The sequence below is a fragment of the Urtica dioica genome, chromosome 3 (genome assembly GCF_054948205.1).
Source record: "Urtica dioica subsp. dioica isolate 48M chromosome 3, U.dioica_male_clone48M_v1_H2, whole genome shotgun sequence".
Taxonomy (NCBI): domain Eukaryota; kingdom Viridiplantae; phylum Streptophyta; class Magnoliopsida; order Rosales; family Urticaceae; genus Urtica; species Urtica dioica.
This window is the reverse complement of record NC_142758.1, coordinates 47,413,450-47,432,168: the sequence shown is the minus strand read 5'-3', so window position 1 is coordinate 47,432,168 and position 18,719 is coordinate 47,413,450. Positions and strand designations below refer to the sequence as shown.

Sequence of the window (18,719 nt, the reverse complement as noted above, 5' to 3'; positions counted from 1 at the left end):
AAATATGCCTAGCTTTTCATATTTTGCTCCGAACTTCAACCACGTTCGAAACGAAATATTCGGTTCCAGTTTGTATAAGAATCATGGGATTCACTATCTGAAATAACTCCACATCCCTAAGTTTATTGTAACCCCAAGGCCCAACCACATCTCAAATAAAAAAAGACAATTTAAAGCCACCAAAAAAAAAAAAAAAAAAAACCTAACAAATAAAACCAATAGTTTTTTTTTTTTTTTTTCACCAACAAAACATTATATATAGTTTTTGTGACCGGTAAGCACAAATAAATTCCACACGGTTGAGTGAACTTGCTTTATATTCTTTTTCATATATCGTGTATAATATACAATACATACATGAAATAAATCAATCACTTTCAAACTCTCTCTCTCTCTCTCTCTCTCTGGGCTATAAATACAATGACACACAACACAAGTTACACAACACAGCACCAGAAAGAACAAAAAAGAACATCAACACAAGCACAAGTAATACAGAAGAAGAAGAAAACTTAAATTCCCTCTGTCTCTCTCTCTCTCTCTTTATCCACACACACACAAAAACCAAAAGAAAAACATGGAAGACTCAATTTCCAACATCCCCCAAAAACCCACCACCACCAACAAACGACCCCTGAAAGACAGCACTGCCACGGCGGCGGCGACGAGCTCAAGTCCGACGGCGATGCGGTACCGGGGAGTTCGCCGGCGTCCGTGGGGTCGGTACGCGGCGGAGATCCGCGACCCTCAGTCGAAGGAGCGGCGGTGGCTTGGGACGTTCGACACGGCGGAGGAAGCCGCCTGCGCTTACGACTGCGCCGCCAGAGCCATGCGAGGCCTCAAAGCCCGAACCAACTTCGTCTACCCTCTCGACCACTTCAATCTCCTCCACCACCACCACTTCACCAAGCAATCTCAGCCGTCCGTTCCCAAAACCCTAGATCACCACCACCACCACCGCCACAACAACAACAACAACAACTGGATCGCTTCGCCGCGTCTCGCTCATCACCACCACCACAAACCCTACATCTCTGATCATTTTCTCGCTTCTTCCGACAACAACACCACAAACCCTAACTTCCTCAACTCGTTATCATCGTCGCATCAAAACCTGTTTCTTTCTTCTTCTTCCTCTTCCTCTACTACTGGTTTTCATAACCCTGCCACGTCATCAGCCACCGTGATTCCTAGCGCGAAGACTTCTGTGAGCTCTTCCGCCGTCGTCGAAGAGGAATGTCTCTACTCGGAGTTTTTCCCGAAGGAGGCTTATGAATCGACCGGGCTTCTTGAAGAGGTGATTCAGCAGTTTCTTCCCAAACCGAAACTTGTCAGCTCGGCGGCGAAGCTCAAGTCCGATGACGTCTCCGCGGTTAACGGTCGTTATAGTTTCAGTCCGGGACTTGATTTCCACGGTCAACAAGCCATGTACAACAACAACAATAACAACGGGTTCAACAACAACACGTTCGGGCTAGTCAACGCAGCGAACGACGGACCAATGAGCGTTCACCACGTGGCGGTGGCGGGCGGACAGGACTCCGTGATTACGATGGACGAGATTTTTCAGTTCCCGGCGGACTCGTTCGTCACCGCATTCGCTACCAGAATCCAAAACGCTTGAGATCATAAGATAATTTGATTCACGCTTTTACTTCTTTATTTTTCCTAATAATTTAGTAGTACTGCTAATAATTCAATTATAATGTACGTAGTTATAATATAAGGGTAATTTCAATTATAATTAAGTAGTACTTTTTTTTTTGGTTTTTTGAATTAAGCGATTTATCTCCCACTAGTTTTTTTTTTTTTGAGGGATCCCACTAGTTACATCTATAATGGTAACTTAGATTTTCTGAATACGTTTTTATCATAGAGATTCTATATATTGCTGTTGTGTATGGTGTTTTTCTTAATGAAACGTTATCTGAGATTTTGTTTTGTAGCTAATATTTGCGTTGACTCTCGCATTCTGAAAAGTTCTTCCCATACTTTTCGCTTTTTTGTCTGTTCATTCTTGAACTCGAAAGAAAAAAAAAAGAAGCTTTATATGGGTCTCTCTCTCTCAGAAAGGTAGTGACAACTTTTTAAAGGATGGTAAACATTATTTACAGACGTATAGAACTTAGGGTTACAAGCCCAACAAAAGAATGTGTGTTAGACAATACATTATTAACTATTTTAATATATTTTTTGTTTTGCTTTCATTTCTACCTGAGTGTCAAATATACAATTCAAACCGTTTGTAGAGAAACATGCAATCTTTTTTTAGTTAAACTTAAATTAAGGTAGTTGAAGACAAGGCTCATTTGAACAGTCGATGTTGAGATAGATAGATAGATATATGGTATAGGCGTGTAGATATAGAGCTGCCATTCTTGTCCCCAAAAAACAAAACCGCTATATAGTATGGTAGTATATGTGGGCTGTTTTGTCAATAAAAAAAGTACGTTTTTAAACTGTCGCGTAGTTTTAAAATTTGAAAATTGTTGAATCTAGTACAGTTTCCATGGCAGCTGAGAGAGTACGGTTATTGATTGAGATATCAGGTCCTTCGTATAAAGAAGAAGCGATACTCTATTTGCCAAACAAAAAGAAGAAGAAAAATTTATACCTTGAATTTTATTTTATTTTTATGAATTCCTACTTTATAGTTCTACTTCCATCTATCTCATATATATTTCTTGTTTGTTGCTTATTTTGTTTTGTTTCGTTTTTTGTAGTGAATTTACCAAAAGTTCTCTAATTCTCTCCCTATAACTTACTTTTAGTCATAATTTGCTTATTGATGTTTATGTTATCTCTTTATCCACCATGTTATCCGATCCCACTTCAACATCTCTAATAAGAGTAACTTTACTTCAATGTCCGAGTTCCTTATATTTAGGAAAACATTTTTGATGTACCAGAATCATTTTACTCAGCGGAGGAATATATAAATAAAACTTTTTTTTTTCTTGGCAAACGTACATGGATGACAAGAAATATTAATGTAGTTTTTGGTGGGAATAGATATTTTTTCGAGAGGGCTAAACAGGCTTGCCGTCAACATGTTTTTTTGTCCATGAAGACTTGGAAGATACAGAGAATGTTTATTGGTCGTTAATATTTTTTTTATCCTCGTGAGAGTGATACATGTGTATTTCCAAAATTTTATCACTTAAAACGTAAACAAAGTGTGAATAGAGGAGGGCAAACACATCAAATATCATTATGTGAATTTAAGCTTAATTGAGTTTGTGATTGACATTTATAATAGAAAAGAGAAAAAATTGTTTGTTAAAACCTACCTATATATAGCAAAGAAAAAAAAAATGGAATTATTTTCTCAACTAGAACGTAATAGTTTTTAAGCTTGTGCGAGTTGAACATTAGTTGGACTATGATAACGAAGCATATGGAAGATGCTTTTCTAACGATCTTTTGTAATTTTTTATTAGACTTACGATGGACATTTAGTGAAATTGATATATACAATAAGATGTTATCAACCATAAACAAGTAATATTTTTGCGGAATGATAAATAACATTAGACAATTGTTGTCTAGGTTAATGTTCACTAAACAAACGAGACACGTATATTTGGGTCTTATGATCTAAGAATCTCTCTTTAGTAACCATAAGTATAGTGAATTTAGAAAGAAATACCTTCTTAATTTAGGATTTGGAGACAGTCACGCTATTTGTTTTGAGAGGTAGATATTTATGGCCTTATTTTATTTTTGTTTTCTTTCAAATCAATACCTCATATCTTAGTGTAAAATTATATGTAAATGTAATAAACTAGGAGAAAAACATGAAATAAACATAATAAAAACCTAACTTTATAAAATAAAGACAATATTAGTGTGAGTTTTGTACAAAGCATTCTCCTTCCGAATGTTTTTATAATCTTTATGAATAAGACACGTGAAAAGAAAATTTATGCATGCATTGATTGTTGTGATGGATTTTTCCTCACCCGAAAAAACATTAAAGCCCAACCCAAAAACAAATAAAGCACGACGAGTCCAACCCAAAGAACAAGGTGGGAAGATCGGAGACTTGACTGAAGTGTGTGGAGCGACCCGCTCCCATCTCGAACAGGGGGCCTCGCCTGACCCCCCATTCTCATTTTGTAAAGGGGGCCTCGCCCGACCCCTCTTCCCATTTCGCAAAGGGGGCCTCGCCCGACCCCCTTTCCCATTTCGCAAAGGGGGCCTCGCCCGACCCCCTTTCCCATTTCGCAAAGGGGGCCTCGCCCGAACCCCTATTTGCATTTCGTAAAAGAGGCCTCGCCCGAACCCCTCATTTCCATTTTGTAAAAGAGGCCTCGCCCGAACCCCTCATTTCCATTTCGTAAAAGAGGCCTCGCCCGAACCCCTATTTCCATTTCGTAAAAGAGGCCTCGCCCGATCCCCCATTCCCATTTAGAAAAAGAGGCCTCGCCCGAACCACTATTTCCATTTCGTAAAAGAGGCCTCGCCCGACCCCCCTTTCCCATTTCGTAAAAGATGCCTCTCCCAAACCCCTATTTCCATTTCGTAAAAGAGGCCTCGCTCGAACCCCTCATTTCCATTTCGTAAAAGAGGCCTCGCCCGATCCCATTTCGTAAAAGAGGCCTCGCCCGATCCCATTTCGTAAAGGGGGCCTCGTCCGAACCCAATCATTCCCATTTTCAGAAAGTGGGCCTCGCCCGACCCCCTTTACTCCTACCGTACTCCTGCCCTAACTATCACCACCTCACTATAAATACCCGAGACAAACACTTATCAAGGGCTGACTTTTTCTCTCTCTAACTAGAGTATACCAAATTCTCTACTCAGCTACTTCTCTCTCTAAAAACACCTTTGAGACCGAAATAAAGAACAAAGAGAATCAAAGCCACTTCACATACACAATTTCACACAAAAAAGAATAGCAATCTACTTCCATTCTCTCTAGAGTGGGAGAAGAAAAGCATTCTCTCTAAACCCAAGGCTTAAAGCCAAATTATATTCCCTCTATAAGAGTGTCCAAGAACTCGAGAAACCAATTCTCAAGTTCTTTACTTGATAAGAGAAATATTCCATTATTAATCTCACAGATTCGAAGACACGTGTCCAAGTCCGCTCACGTCACGTGTCCATAAGTGTTAATCCAAAAAACGGCTTAACATTGATCACCTTACAAAAGATTATAAAATAATAAATATAATACCACCACCATAATTATTCTTTAGTGAGCATTAACAAGTCGGCATCGGTGTTTCTGTCTCAACTCATTACCGGTTAACAATGATAACCTAGCAATGCCATCACCCACAATGAAACGACTCTCTCGACTCATTGCACGTACGTAGTCACTAAACTAATAACCAATTGTATCGGCAAAATGAAACTCTAATCTTCCTTCACAAATAACATTTTTTTTCTTTAATCATTGTACATTAAAATATCACAAAGATAAATATATTGGATTTTGTTAAGTTAAAGGCTTTTCATTTTCTAATACACTAGCCGTTTGAGGATTTTGTTATTTCTAACAATTTTGAAATTTACTCCATTTACTTAGTTATCATCATCCTATAATCGAATACTTAATTACAATAAACAATAATCTATAAGGAATAAACCTTAGGGATGACAAACAAATTTTTTTACATTCATCCGGAATTTTCTATGTGGCTACAGTAGAATATCCATATTCTTTGCCAACAAGTGTTTCGCATATGTGTATGATAATGCGCTTCGGAGTCGTGCCTTTGTTTTCTTGGAATATTGCTGTCAGAAAAGTGTTTTTTTTAGGCGTATTTTTGTCTGAAAAGTGAAATATACACATAGTTTTCTAATTTTGACAATAATGATGTTAAAAAAAATAATTTGAGGTGTTTATTTTTCCACATATATATCAAATTTCTCATTTGATAATTAATGTAACTATTCAAGAGTAAACTCGTAATAATAATGTAAATTAATAGAGTGGAGTTATTTTATTCAAAATAAATAAATAAAATGGAGTTATTAACCATTAATAGTCCTTATAATTGAATCTATGGGATAAGGATCATAATTATCTTAGCAAATAATTATTGTAGTGCTCTCGTGGCACGTATTACTTTGAAATTTTCGGAGAGTGGCAACATTCAAAGCAAGTAAGTTATTTAATGACACGACCGTTACTCGTCTTCATAATAACTCTCCTCTTAATTACATCAAATAAACAAGAGTTTTGAAATGCATGAACAGCTTATAACCTTTAAATCGGTGTACATTTTGGACGTAATGTGGCTTTACAGAACCTTGGAAGGTCATATATTCTCTTCTTCTTACTCGTCTCAATAATGCTTTGATGATTCAAATGATCAATTTTAATGAGTTAGCAAAGTTGCAATGAGCCTAAAATTATAGCCTCTCACACGTAAGGACTTCTTTTACTGATGGCTTGATTATAACGCGGATTAAATCTCTATTTTCTTCATACAATTGAAGTTGCAATGACGTCATCTTTTATATCTATAAATTCAGTGGTTTAGACCTATGGTGATAAAAATTAAAAAAAAAAAAATACATAGACTATGCTGTCCATGTATCCTTTACAGTGGCTATAAATCACCTCATCATAATCGATTTAAATGAAAGTTATTGTCGGTTTGGTTGTTTATTATGATTTAATTTCCCCCCCTTTTTTTTGTTTGTTTGAAATATATTATTTATTTATTTTTATTTTTCTGTGTGAAGAAATTTTGACGATAGAAGCAGATTAATAAATGGTATAGTAGTTTGTGATGGTTTTTAATTATTTATTAATATGGTGAAATGAAGTGACGCTAGTATACAGATAATTAATGTCAAAAGAGTTATAATATAGAATACTTTACAATTAAACACAATTGATAACTTCCAGCCATATATCTAAAAAGCTTAGATTTAGCCGTGACGAGTTCAAGGGGCCGTTTGGTTTAGTTTTCTAAACTTGTTTTATGTTTTTAAATTCTGTTTTCTTATTCTAATTTTTAAATAAAAAAAGATTTAAAATTACGTTTCAGAATATTTTAAATGTTGTTTGGTTATGTTTTCCATTCAATTGTTTTTAGATTTTAATTTAAAGTTTAAGAATTATAATATAAGTATATAATTTTACATTAATTATGGTTTATATTGTTTAACCACAAAACATATCTAATACATCAAAACTGCATAATTTCCGAGCATGGAGAGTGAATCTATAATTCACCCCACATAGAGAATGCAATAGTATCTCGGAAGTCTTCCCAAGCACATCGAGCAGCGAGTGTTGATCCCGCATCATCTTCGGCCAACTCTCTCTGAACACCGGGACATTTTGCTTGTGGATCAATTTCTTCCACCGGCATATCTTGACCCCATAACGTAAACTGATTGTCATCGACGACATGATCTTTGATTAAATTATGTAAGATGCAACATGCCATAACTATGTTCCCTTGTTTCTCTAAGGAATAACATGACATGTTCTTAAGAATCGGAAAGCGAGCTTTAAGGACGCCGAAACATCTTTCTATCACATTCCGCAATGACGAGTGATTGTAGTTAAAAACTTCCTTATACCCTGTGGGGTCTCGTCTTCCCCTCCCCCTTCTTCTTCCCCGTCCCCTCGCTCGAAAGTCCACCAGATGATATCGTTCCCCCCGATATGGTGCCAAGAAGCCTTGCTTATTTGGATAACTAGCATCCACAATGTAGTATTTCCTGATTGGTGGGATTAGGAAATTGGTATTGCGGGATGCTGTAACGATGCTTATGACTCGAGAATCGGCCATAGAACCTTCAAATCCAGTATGAACATAAGTGAACTTCATGTCGAATGTACATGCTGCCATTACGTTCAAGTCGGGACGCTTGGTCTTTTTCTATCTGCTCTTCTAAGGCGACCCTAATACGTTCAAGGGCTGCTTCACTGGCCGTGGACTTTCTCTTTTTGCCCCTAACTTTTTATGTAACAGTCGGTTGGTTAGGTTCTGAAGACATTCGGTTCATCTCATCATATGAACCACTAGATTCTTCGAGTCCAATTGCAGATTGTCCCTGTCCAATAGACGAAGGAGGAGATGGACCAATTAGCTTTTCATGGGCAATAGTTGCTGCTTGTAACGGGCTGATTGCGAGATCACCCGTGGTGGTCGAAGGGCCAAAAATCTCATTAAGTTTTTCAAATTGTGGCAATCCTTTTTTTTTTTTTTTTTTTTTTTTTTTTTTTTTTTCTAAAACGCTTTGCTTCTTTCTCTTTTTGCAAAAATATAATAAATTTAGACACTAAAAACATATGTTTGTTTGAATAATGAAACAAACACAAATGGTCAGAATAAATACCGCTATATATGTTTCCCAAACATCATCTTCCGCTGTAACAATGTTGGTGGGGTCCCAACCAAATCCGGTGGTGTTGATCATAGTCATAAACTTCCTCGTTGTTCCTCGAAGTCGATTCCATTTCGATTTCAACCTTTTAAGTTGATATCCTTTCCTAAACTTACCTTTCATAGCGAGTTCGACTCTCGTCCATTGTTTCTTCTCCAAAATGGATCCTCTCAATCCAACTTTACACTCTTCGTAGCAAAGGTCAACAAAATATTCTTCAACGGCGTCGGGCTAAGCCGCAGAGTCGTCGTCACCGGCCATTGTAATATAAATCTACTCACACGAAGCTAATAAATACAAAAAATTGAAAAAAAACTATAACAAACTAGAAACGGAATTAACTGGAAACTATATCACAAAACTTATACATCTTTAAAGATATATATATACTCATATCACAGATATGAACACAAAGATGACATTTAAGCATAAAAAATACAACAAATTCATGAAAACACACACTTACAGAGGGATTTTCGAACTGGAAAACCAAAAAAAAAACCCCATAAAAACATCCTAAATATCATAAAAAAATTTGAAAATAAATGCCCAAAGTCATACTGACTCACCTCAGGCGCGGGGTGGATTCGTCGTTGCAACGAGGAATCGTCAGGCGCGCCAGAGAATCATTGTCGCATCGGAGATTCGTTATGCGCAGTGGAGACCCATCGTTGTCGTCTTCTAGAAATGAGGGGTTGGAGAGGAGTTTGGACGGTGATTAGGGTTAAATAAAACAAGCAGATAGTTGAGGTAGAAAGTAGTTGATGTATAAATTTGGTGGATGATAATTAATTAAGTCGATGTTAAGAGCATTAAATATAAGGGAAATGAAATAGAAAACAACTTTTTTTGTTTTCTGTTTTCCAATTAAATTTCAAAGAAAAAAAAACATAATTCCAAATCTGTTTTCTAAATTAATAACCAAACATGTTTTCTAGTTCTGTTTTCTAAAATTTATAATTAGAAAATAGAAAACAAGATTGGAAAACTAAACCAAACAGGGGCTAAGTACCCGGGCCTCGCTGCGGGGATTTTCTTTTTCTTCAACAAAAGGCAATAAATTACCAATCTATAGTATCAATTGTTTTGATACATAATGTAATACAAATTTTATATTAATTTTTTTTAATGTAGTATAGTCGTACATATATTATATATGCAAACATCAATTACTCACTAATATGCTAACATCCCGTCGAGCGGTTGGGCCTTTTGTCATCCTTTGGTTGCTGGTTGGTCGAACACTCCCTTGAAATTGTCGAACTCTCACTTCAACACTGAAGCTGGAGTCTCTCATTCGCTGAATATTGTAGCGTGTTGGTTTTGTAAAGTAAACATAATAAGTAAGTGTAGGTCATTTATAAGTAGCTAAGTCCTTTAGGTATGTCTGAAGGGTGAACCATAGAACTGCGAAATTGGTTTTGTAATTTGTGGCTGTTTGGAGATTTCAAATTAGGATTTTTGGGTCTACGATAATGGGTATTTGTTTATTTTGTATTGAGTATTTTGCAATGGGTCGTTGAGTATATGTAATGGGTTGTTAAGGTGTTTGTTTGATTGATTATTTAGGAATCTCGTCTTGGTTAGAGTGTTTGTTTGGGTGATTCATTGTGATAATTTGGAGAATAATATTGGTTGTTAGTGTATTATGTATTGGTTGTTCGGTTTTTTTTTTAAGATTCACATTGGTTGTTTAGGGGTCTCGAATTAATTGTTTGATTGGTTTTGGAGATCCACATTGTTTTGAGGATCTCCAATTTGAAAGAATAATATAGTCTCTAATCCAAAAACATATGATTAGAAACATGAACCTTAAAGCGGAAGCTAAATGGATCAAGCATTTACCTCCGGCCATTGTTATCGGAAAATCATCGGAGCTTTATCGGTGACTCGGAATGGCTTCGCCGGCGTCAAGGAACGTCGTTTTGCTCTTCTAAACCGAAATAACCTCGAACTAGATGGTGTGTGTTTATGAATGAGATTAAAAGGCTTAGGGACCAAAACAACTCTCTCTCAATTTATAAACCGATTCCTTTCCATCAAAGAGAAACGGAAATGAGAGGCTTAATGTGTATTGATTCGTTGCTATAATTATGGAATTTGATAGACCATAAATGGAGAGATATATCATAACGTATTTACTTAATATACTCCATATACAATATACGGTAATTAGTATCCATATATTCTATATTCGTAATGTATATCTTACATTCTCCCACTTGGTCTATAAATTCAATATATGTCACAAGAAAATTAATATATAGATCATGGCGATAAGTCCTCTATAAATGAGTATTATCTTCCATGTATCATATATATTACTTTTCACAAATTACCCATAAAAAAAATAATGAATAAACCATATGTTTATTCTAGGTCCAAACATAATAAAATACTTCTCAAATCAATAATGATAATGAATGTGCACAAACCATATGAGAAATATTAAACTGAATACGAGTTTCATAAATGGAAATGTAGCGTACTATGGAAAATTACATTATGGAACCAAGTCCCATATTTTCCACATGATCCTTAAATTTCTTTGGTGGCATGCCTTTAGTCAAAGGATCGGCAATCATCAACTCAGTGCTAATGTGTTGGATGAGCACTTTTCCATCTTTAACACGTTCTCTTATGGCTAGATACTTGATGTCGATATGCTTACTTCGACTTCCACTTTTGTTATTCTTAGCCATAAAGACAGCAGCTGAGTTGTCACAGTACAACTTAATAGGCCTAGAAATAGAGTCTACAACTCTAAGCCCAGATATAAAACTCTTCAACCAAACACCATGTGATGTAGCTTCAAAACAAGATACGAACTCGGCCTCCATGGTGGAAGTAGTGACCAACGTCTGCTTCGTGCTTCTCCAAGATACAGCTCCGCCGGCTAGCATAAACATATATCCTGAAGTGGATCTTCTGGAATCTATGCAGCCTGCGTAGTCAGCATCAGAGTAACCAACCACTTCCAATTCATTGGTTCGTCTGAACATAAGCATGTAACCCTTTGTTCCTTGAAGGTATCTCATATCTTTCTTTGCAGCTTTCCAATGGTAAGACCTGGGTTACTCTGATATCTACCCAATACTCCAACAACATATGCAATGTCAGGTCTGGTACAGACCTGAGCATACATAAGGCTTCCCACAGCGGAAGCATATGGAATATTCTTCATTTGATCCCGCTCAAGATCATTCTTTGGACATTGATCAAGACTGAATTTGTCACCCTTCACAACAGGTGCTATACTTGGCGAACAATCTTTCATCCGAAATCTCTCTAGAACTTTGTTGATATAGGTTTCTTGAGACAAACCCAAAATGCCTCGTGATCTTTCCCTATGGATCTTAATGCCAATGACATAAGATGCCTCACCCATATCTTTCATATCAAAGTTCTTAGACAGAAATTGTTTCACCTCGTACAACATTCCATTATCATTAGTCGCTAACAAAATATCATCCACATATAAAACAAGGAAACATATCTTACTGCCACTGACCTTCTGGTATATACATTGATCCATGACATTCTCTTCGAAACCAAAAGAAGTTATAACATCATGAAATTTTTAAATACCATTGGCGGGAGGCTTGTTTTAAACCGTAAATGGATTTATTAAGCTTGCAGACTAAATGCTCACCGTGACTAGAGGAGAATCCTTCTGGTTGTTTCATGTAAACCTCTTCCTCTAGATCTCCGTTAAGGAAGGCCGTTTTCACATCCATTTGATGTAGCTCGAAGTCAAAATGAGCTACTAATGCCATAATTGTGCGAAGTGAATCTTTCTTTGATACAGGCGAAAATGTATCAGTGTAATCAATTCCTTCTCTTTGAGTGAACCCTTTGGCTACAAGTCTTGCTTTATGTCTCTCGATGTTGCCTTGTGAGTCTTTCTTTGTTTTAAAGACCCATTTGCATCCGATGGCTTTTACACCATCAGGCAACTCGACAAGATCCCAGACTTGATTCTTTCCCATAGAGTTCATCTCCTCAATCATAGCCTCGTGCCATAAGTTAGATTCTTTAGAACTTACAGCTTGTGAAAACGTTTCAGGATCATTCTCGGCTCCAATGTTGCCGTCCATTTCTTGCAGATATACTTCATAATCACTAGGGATTGCTGAATTTCTAACTCTAGTAGATCTTCTTAATGGTGCTTCATCATGATCTTGATGATCTTGTTGTTCAACAGGTTGTTCAATAGGTTGTTCAACATGATCTTGATCAGCAACTTGATCTACATGATCAGCATTATCAACTTGTGGAACTTCAATAGTTGGTTGTCGTACACACGATTGAGCTTGAGGAGTGTGTATGATAATCAATCTATCACTTGAACTAGAAGGTTCAGCTTCATTGTGATCCATTGCAGAGACCGAATCACGCAATGGGTCACTCCCTCTAATCAAGTCATTCTCAAGAAATTTTGCATTCCTTGATTCCACAATCCTAGTACTGTGAGATGGACAATAGAATCTATAACCTTTAGACTTCTCGGCATATCCAATGAAATACCCACTAATAGTCCTAGAGTCTAGTTTCTTTTCTTGTGGATTATAAATTCTCACTTCAGACGGGCATCCCCAAATGCGTATATGTTGCAAACTGGGTTTCCAACCTTTGAATAACTCAAAAGGCGTTTTTAAAACAGCCTTGGTTGGAACTCGGTTTAATATATACACAGCCGTCTTTAGTGCTTCAGTCCACAAGAATTGAGGAAGTTTTGTGGTACTCCTCATACTTCTCACCATGTCCATTAAAGTTCGGTTTCTTCTTTCTGATACACCATTTTGATCTGGAGTACCAGGCATCGTATATTGGGCAACAATCCCATGTTCTTGAAGAAACTTCGCAAATGGCCCAGGTGCTTGTCCATTCTCTGTATATCTACCATAATACTCACCACCCCTATCTGATCTCACTATCTTAATTTGTTTACCGCATTGTAACTCTACTTCAGCCTTGAAAACTTTAAAGGCATCTATAGCTTCATCCTTAGAACGAAGTAAATAGAGATACATATATCGTGAGAAATCATCTATGAAAGTGATAAAGTATTTTGGACTACTAGCATCCATGTCTGGACAACAAATGTCAGTATGTATGATTTCTAACAATTCAGTACTTCTCTTTGCACCCTTTTTAGACTTATTGGTTTGCTTTCCCTTAATGCAATCCACACAGGTCTCAAAGTCGGTAAAATCAAGAGCACTAAGTACTCCCTCATTCACTAACCTTTTAATTCTCAAAATGGAGATATGTCTCAATCTCCGGTGCCACAATAGAGAAGAATTTTCATTCATAATACAACGTTTCAACCCAGCAGTAACATTCAAAGAGTTATAAGCAGTATTATTTTGCAAAGTAACAGAATAAAGACCATCATGAGACAATGTACCATAACCAACAGTTTTAGATTTATTTAATAATGTAAAACCATCATCCAAAAAGTTAAAACCAAAACCAAAAGGTACAAGTCTCGAAACTGAAATTAAATTCCTTGAAAAACTAGGAACATAAAAGGTCTTTTCTAAATGCAAAATAAAACCAGTACTCAAAACCAAATTGCAAGAACCAACAGCCTCCACATGTGAGCTCATCTTCCCTCCTGAGAGGATATAGCACTCACTACCCACTGGCTTCCGTAGGTTTTGCATACCCTGCAAAGTATTTGAAACATGGATTGTAGAACCAGAGTCAATCCACCAAGTATTATGATCAACATCAGTTAGATTTGATTCATAACATACAAACGAAAATTGAATACCTTTCTTCTCAAGCCAATTCTGGAACTTAGAGCAGTCTTTCTTCATGTGTCCTTTCTTCTTGCAAAAGAAACACTTTGACTCTTTCTTAATGTCAGGTTTGACAGAGAGCTTGCCTTTGCCTTTGGCACGATCTTTCTTCTTCCTTTCGGAGAAAGTCAGATTCACTTTCTCACCCTGTTCCATAGCCAACCTATGCTCCTCTTGAACACACATGGTCATGAGTTCATTGATTGACCATTTATCCTTATGTGTGTTATAAGAAATCTTAAATGGACCATATTGTTGGGGCAGAGTGCACAGAATAAAGTGAACCAGAAAGGTTTCAGACATTTCAACTTCCAGTGTCTTTAATTGAGCCGCAATATCCCTCATACGCATGATATGATCACGCATACCTCTTATTCCAGTGAGCTTCACGGATGAGAACTGCATGATAAGAGTACTAGCCAAAGCCTTATCTGAAGTGACAAATTGATCGTCTATTGCTTTCATTAAGAGACGAACATTGTCATATTCCTCAATTGAACCCCTAACCCCAGCAGATACTTTGGTCTTTATGAACATAACGCAGAGGCGATTAGATCGCTCCCACTTTTCATAAAGATCAACCTGATCAGGGGTACTTTTCTCAGTGATTTTAGGGGGTTCAGGCTTCCTTATGGCATAATCAATATCCATCCATCCCAGCTGAAGGAGAACTCTTTCTTTCCAAACCTTAAAGTTGTCCCCTTTGAGTTCGGGGACATCGCACTTAACATCAGAGTAACTAACAGTTTGACTAGCTGCAATTTATAGAAATTAAACATGCTTATAAGAATTATGTTTTTGAAGAAATTAACTATATCATGATTTACCAATGCAAAACATGTACTTAATGAATCTAGAGACATAAAATTTGCCTGTGGGCTAAAATTCTAATTCAGTTAGATTCACACGATTATGATAAAACTATCAAACTATGTTCCTTTTCCTAATACCTGTGGGTTAATTAGGAAATATAATTTGATATTTTATCCTAATTAATCATACAAATATTATAAAATTCCTGTGGGTAGATTTCATAATATAGCATATGATTAACCACAATTATTGTTTTATGTGACATTAATTCTAAATATACAATCTAAATTAATTAAAGATGCTGTGGCTATTCTTTAATTAATTAAGACCATATAAATCGCAAACAATAAAATTAAGTCTAAAATAAATAATATTGTGCTAGTCATTACTAAATGTTATATGCATGTTCGAAACAATAATAATAAAAGACATATAACTCCACAATTATTCTAACACAATATAAATTTAAAACTAAATATATGCATGCAATATACTTAATAATGCAAAACAAAAGGAATAACATGCATTTACTTTATTTATTTATATATATCTGTATGCATACTAAAGGTCTATACCATTGTGAATGCACAAAAAAACAACACACGGTATATATAGCAAAAGTATATGCAATTAATAACATGCATTAATTGCCATAGTACACAACACGATATAGGCTAAAGGGCCCAATAAAATCCAATATAACAGTTAAGCCCAAAACACTCTCCAGCGAAACAAACCAACAGAATAATGAGTCAAACGACATAACTTAAGTAAAACGACCAAAAATTATTTAAAACAAAAAAACGACATGTCGTTTATTGTCGTCTTCTTCACCCATCTTCTGATAAAAAAAAAACCCGCGAACCCGGTTAAAAAACCCGACGGTTTCTCCCTCATTTCTCCATGGTTTTCAAGATTTTAAAGCCCAAAATTGATAGAAAAACAATTTTAAAAAGATTGGACGTATTAGTTTTTCAAAACAACGTGTAACATGAAAACCCCGGGAAAAAAGAAATAACCACAACACCATTAACAACAAGGCAAAGGTATGGATGCTCTGATACCAAATGAAAGAATAATATAGTCTCTAATCCAAAAACATATGATTAGAAACATGAACCTTAAAGCGGAAGCTAAATGGATCAAGCATTTACCTCCGGCCATTGTTATCGGAAAATCATCGGAGCTTTATCGGTGACTCGGAATGGCTTCGCCGGCGTCAAGGAACGTCGTTTTGCTCTTCTAAACCGAAATAACCTCGAACTAGATGGTGTGTGTTTATGAATGAGATTAAAAGGCTTAGGGACCAAAACAACTCTCTCTCAATTTATAAACCGATTCCTTTCCATCAAAGAGAAACGGAAATGAGAGGCTTAATGTGTATTGATTCGTTGCTATAATTATGGAATTTGATAGACCATAAATGGAGAGATATATCATAACGTATTTACTTAATATACTCCATATACAATATACGGTAATTAGTATCCATATATTCTATATTCGTAATGTATATCTTACACAATTGGTTATTTGGTTTGTTTTAGTGATTCACATTTGTTTTTTTTGGAGATTTCGCATTGGTTTTAAAGATTCAGATTGGTTGTTTTGAAATTTCTCTCATTGATTGTTTGGAGATTTCGCATTGATTTTGGAGATTTAGATGGGTTGTTTGGATATTTTTCGCATTGATTTCTTGAGATTTTGCATTGGTTTTGAAGATTCAGATTGATTCTTTGGAGATTTCCTGCATTAATTGCTTGGAGATTTCATATTGGTTTTGGAGATTCACATTTGAATATATTTTGCGCTTCCGTTTTTTTTTTTGTTTTACAAACTTAAAAGACTCAAAACTCCAGACCCACGGTAAAAAGTGTACCTCTGATTATCACAAACATCATTTCCAAATTTTGTGATGTTCCAACGGTTTTTGAATTCTCAAAGGAAATTTCGGCTGCGTTGGTAGGAGCTACTGAAAAAAACAAATTTGTAGTTACACTCTTCACTTTACAGACCGACTTCAGCAGCTCACAACATCATCTACACCGTGCATCAAATAAGGATTGTGGCGACATGGGTGGAAATCGTGCACGGCTTTAAGCCATCATTCTTATGATAGTCGCGTCGCTTATGGACCAGGCCCAACAAGTATCCATTTCATTATGCTCGTAGACCTGGGTTATCACCTCTGAGTTGCGAATACTGATGGGCTGACACTTAAAATAAAAAAGTTTTATTTATTATCTTAGATATACAATAAAAAAAATTAAACGAATAATAATATCTTCTTATGTCCATTGTTTTGGTGCTCGCTCCGCATCTCAAATCCGTCGTTACACTTGATAGGTGCGTTTATTACGCGTAAAACTACTATTTCCCGGACTAAAAACTAACGAGTCATCAAGTGTTTTTGATAGTTTTTGTGTGTTTATGAGTGATTTTCAGGTTTAAGAGATCAATTGGGTCTTGAAGTGGTTATTAGCACATCATGTGACGATTCCGAAAAATAAGAAAGAGATTCATACACATTTGGACAACTTGGAGCGAAACAAGGAACACGACGTCCTCTTCTGCAGGATTTTGGGATTTTTAAATGATGATTTTGGATGATCCAATTCCAGAAATGGATAGATCTCTCTTTTAGCTTTTCAACATATGTTTATTCGCAAAAATCGGACATCGGAGCTAAGAGTTTTGACCGTTTAAAAAACGGTGTGCATGGAGTAAGAAGCGCCCGACGCGCGGACGAAAATTTCGCCGTTTTTGCCTCCAGAGTCAAACGCACCGACCGCGCGAAGCCAAAAAAATGGACTGCGCGTCGCGCAGACAAAAGGGCGCGCCGCGCGGTCCCGAAATCAGCATTTTCCAATGTTGCATTTCTGAGCGGATTTTGGCCATTGGATCAAAATGAAAGGCTCATATGGCTCCGAAAATAACCTCATTCAGCCTTAAAAACACAAATACAATCAGACTAAGGCATGCAAAGGTTTGGGAGATCTCATCTCATCTCATCTCATGTGAGAGAGAACTTTTCTTTTCTCTTCATTTTTCCTTAGAGTTTCTCTTGGTTTTGCTTTGTAGAAGAAGGATATCGGAGTGTCATCTCACCGGAATTCATCCAGCCACCACCACCATAGTTTTATCCCCTTCCTCTATATCTTGAACTCCATTATTTATGAAGATTATGTTGGTTTCATTTTTCTTGGTTTATGTTTGCTTTGTTCTTCGTATCAACATGAACTAAGCCTCCATAGGGCTATGGTGTAGCAAGTTCTTGACGGTTATGGATTCCTAATGCTAGATTGATTTTATTGTTATTGTTCTTGTCATGTTGCTTAGTTCAAATCCATGTTTAATGTCTTGTATGAGATTAGCTACCTTATGCATGTTATGTGATCTATCTAATGCTTGAGAAAGATTAGGTAGTTGTGCTTTTGATTTGGATTACTAAAATACATTCCTAGGCTAGAGATAGCTAGGTTGTTTTAGGCTCGTGTGTGTACTCTTGTTGTGAATGCTTGCCGTGCTTTTTAGGAGTTGAGATCGAGAGATAAAACTCCGGCATTGGGTTTAGGTTGCTAGATGCTCGAGAGAGATTTAGTGATACGATTAGCGTGAGTACGAGTAGTAATATATGAACAACAATAATCGTGCGTAATTTCCGTGAATCCGAACCGTAGATTGAACTCGTGAAACCATAGTCCTCTGTCTTCATAATCGTAAAACCGTTCTTTAGTTTTG

At 36.5% G+C, this 18,719-nt stretch overlaps 3 protein-coding genes across 3 annotated transcripts; 1 reads left to right on the top strand and 2 right to left on the bottom strand.

The window, feature by feature from the left end:
* Positions 1-460: 460 nt before the first annotated feature.
* LOC149403260 (uncharacterized) lies at positions 461-1,764 on the top strand. Its single transcript, XM_089609759.1, has one exon. It carries the CDS (start codon positions 578-580, stop codon positions 1,622-1,624), a length of 1,047 nt encoding a protein of 348 aa, XP_089465885.1. The 5' UTR covers positions 461-577; the 3' UTR covers positions 1,625-1,764.
* Positions 1,765-7,184: 5,420 nt separating this feature from the next.
* LOC149403259 (uncharacterized) lies at positions 7,185-7,820 on the bottom strand. The gene has a single exon (XM_089608663.1). The coding sequence runs from the start codon at positions 7,818-7,820 to the stop codon at positions 7,185-7,187; it is 636 nt and encodes a 211-aa protein (XP_089464789.1).
* Positions 7,821-13,676: 5,856 nt separating this feature from the next.
* On the bottom strand, positions 13,677-16,144 carry LOC149403258 (uncharacterized). The gene is made up of 3 exons (XM_089609809.1): positions 16,133-16,144; positions 14,138-14,920; positions 13,677-14,030 (listed from the first exon to the last, which is right to left on the bottom strand). Exons 1-3 carry the CDS (start codon positions 16,140-16,142, stop codon positions 13,999-14,001), a joined length of 825 nt encoding a protein of 274 aa, XP_089465935.1. The 5' UTR covers positions 16,143-16,144; the 3' UTR covers positions 13,677-13,998.
* Positions 16,145-18,719: the final 2,575 nt, after the last annotated feature.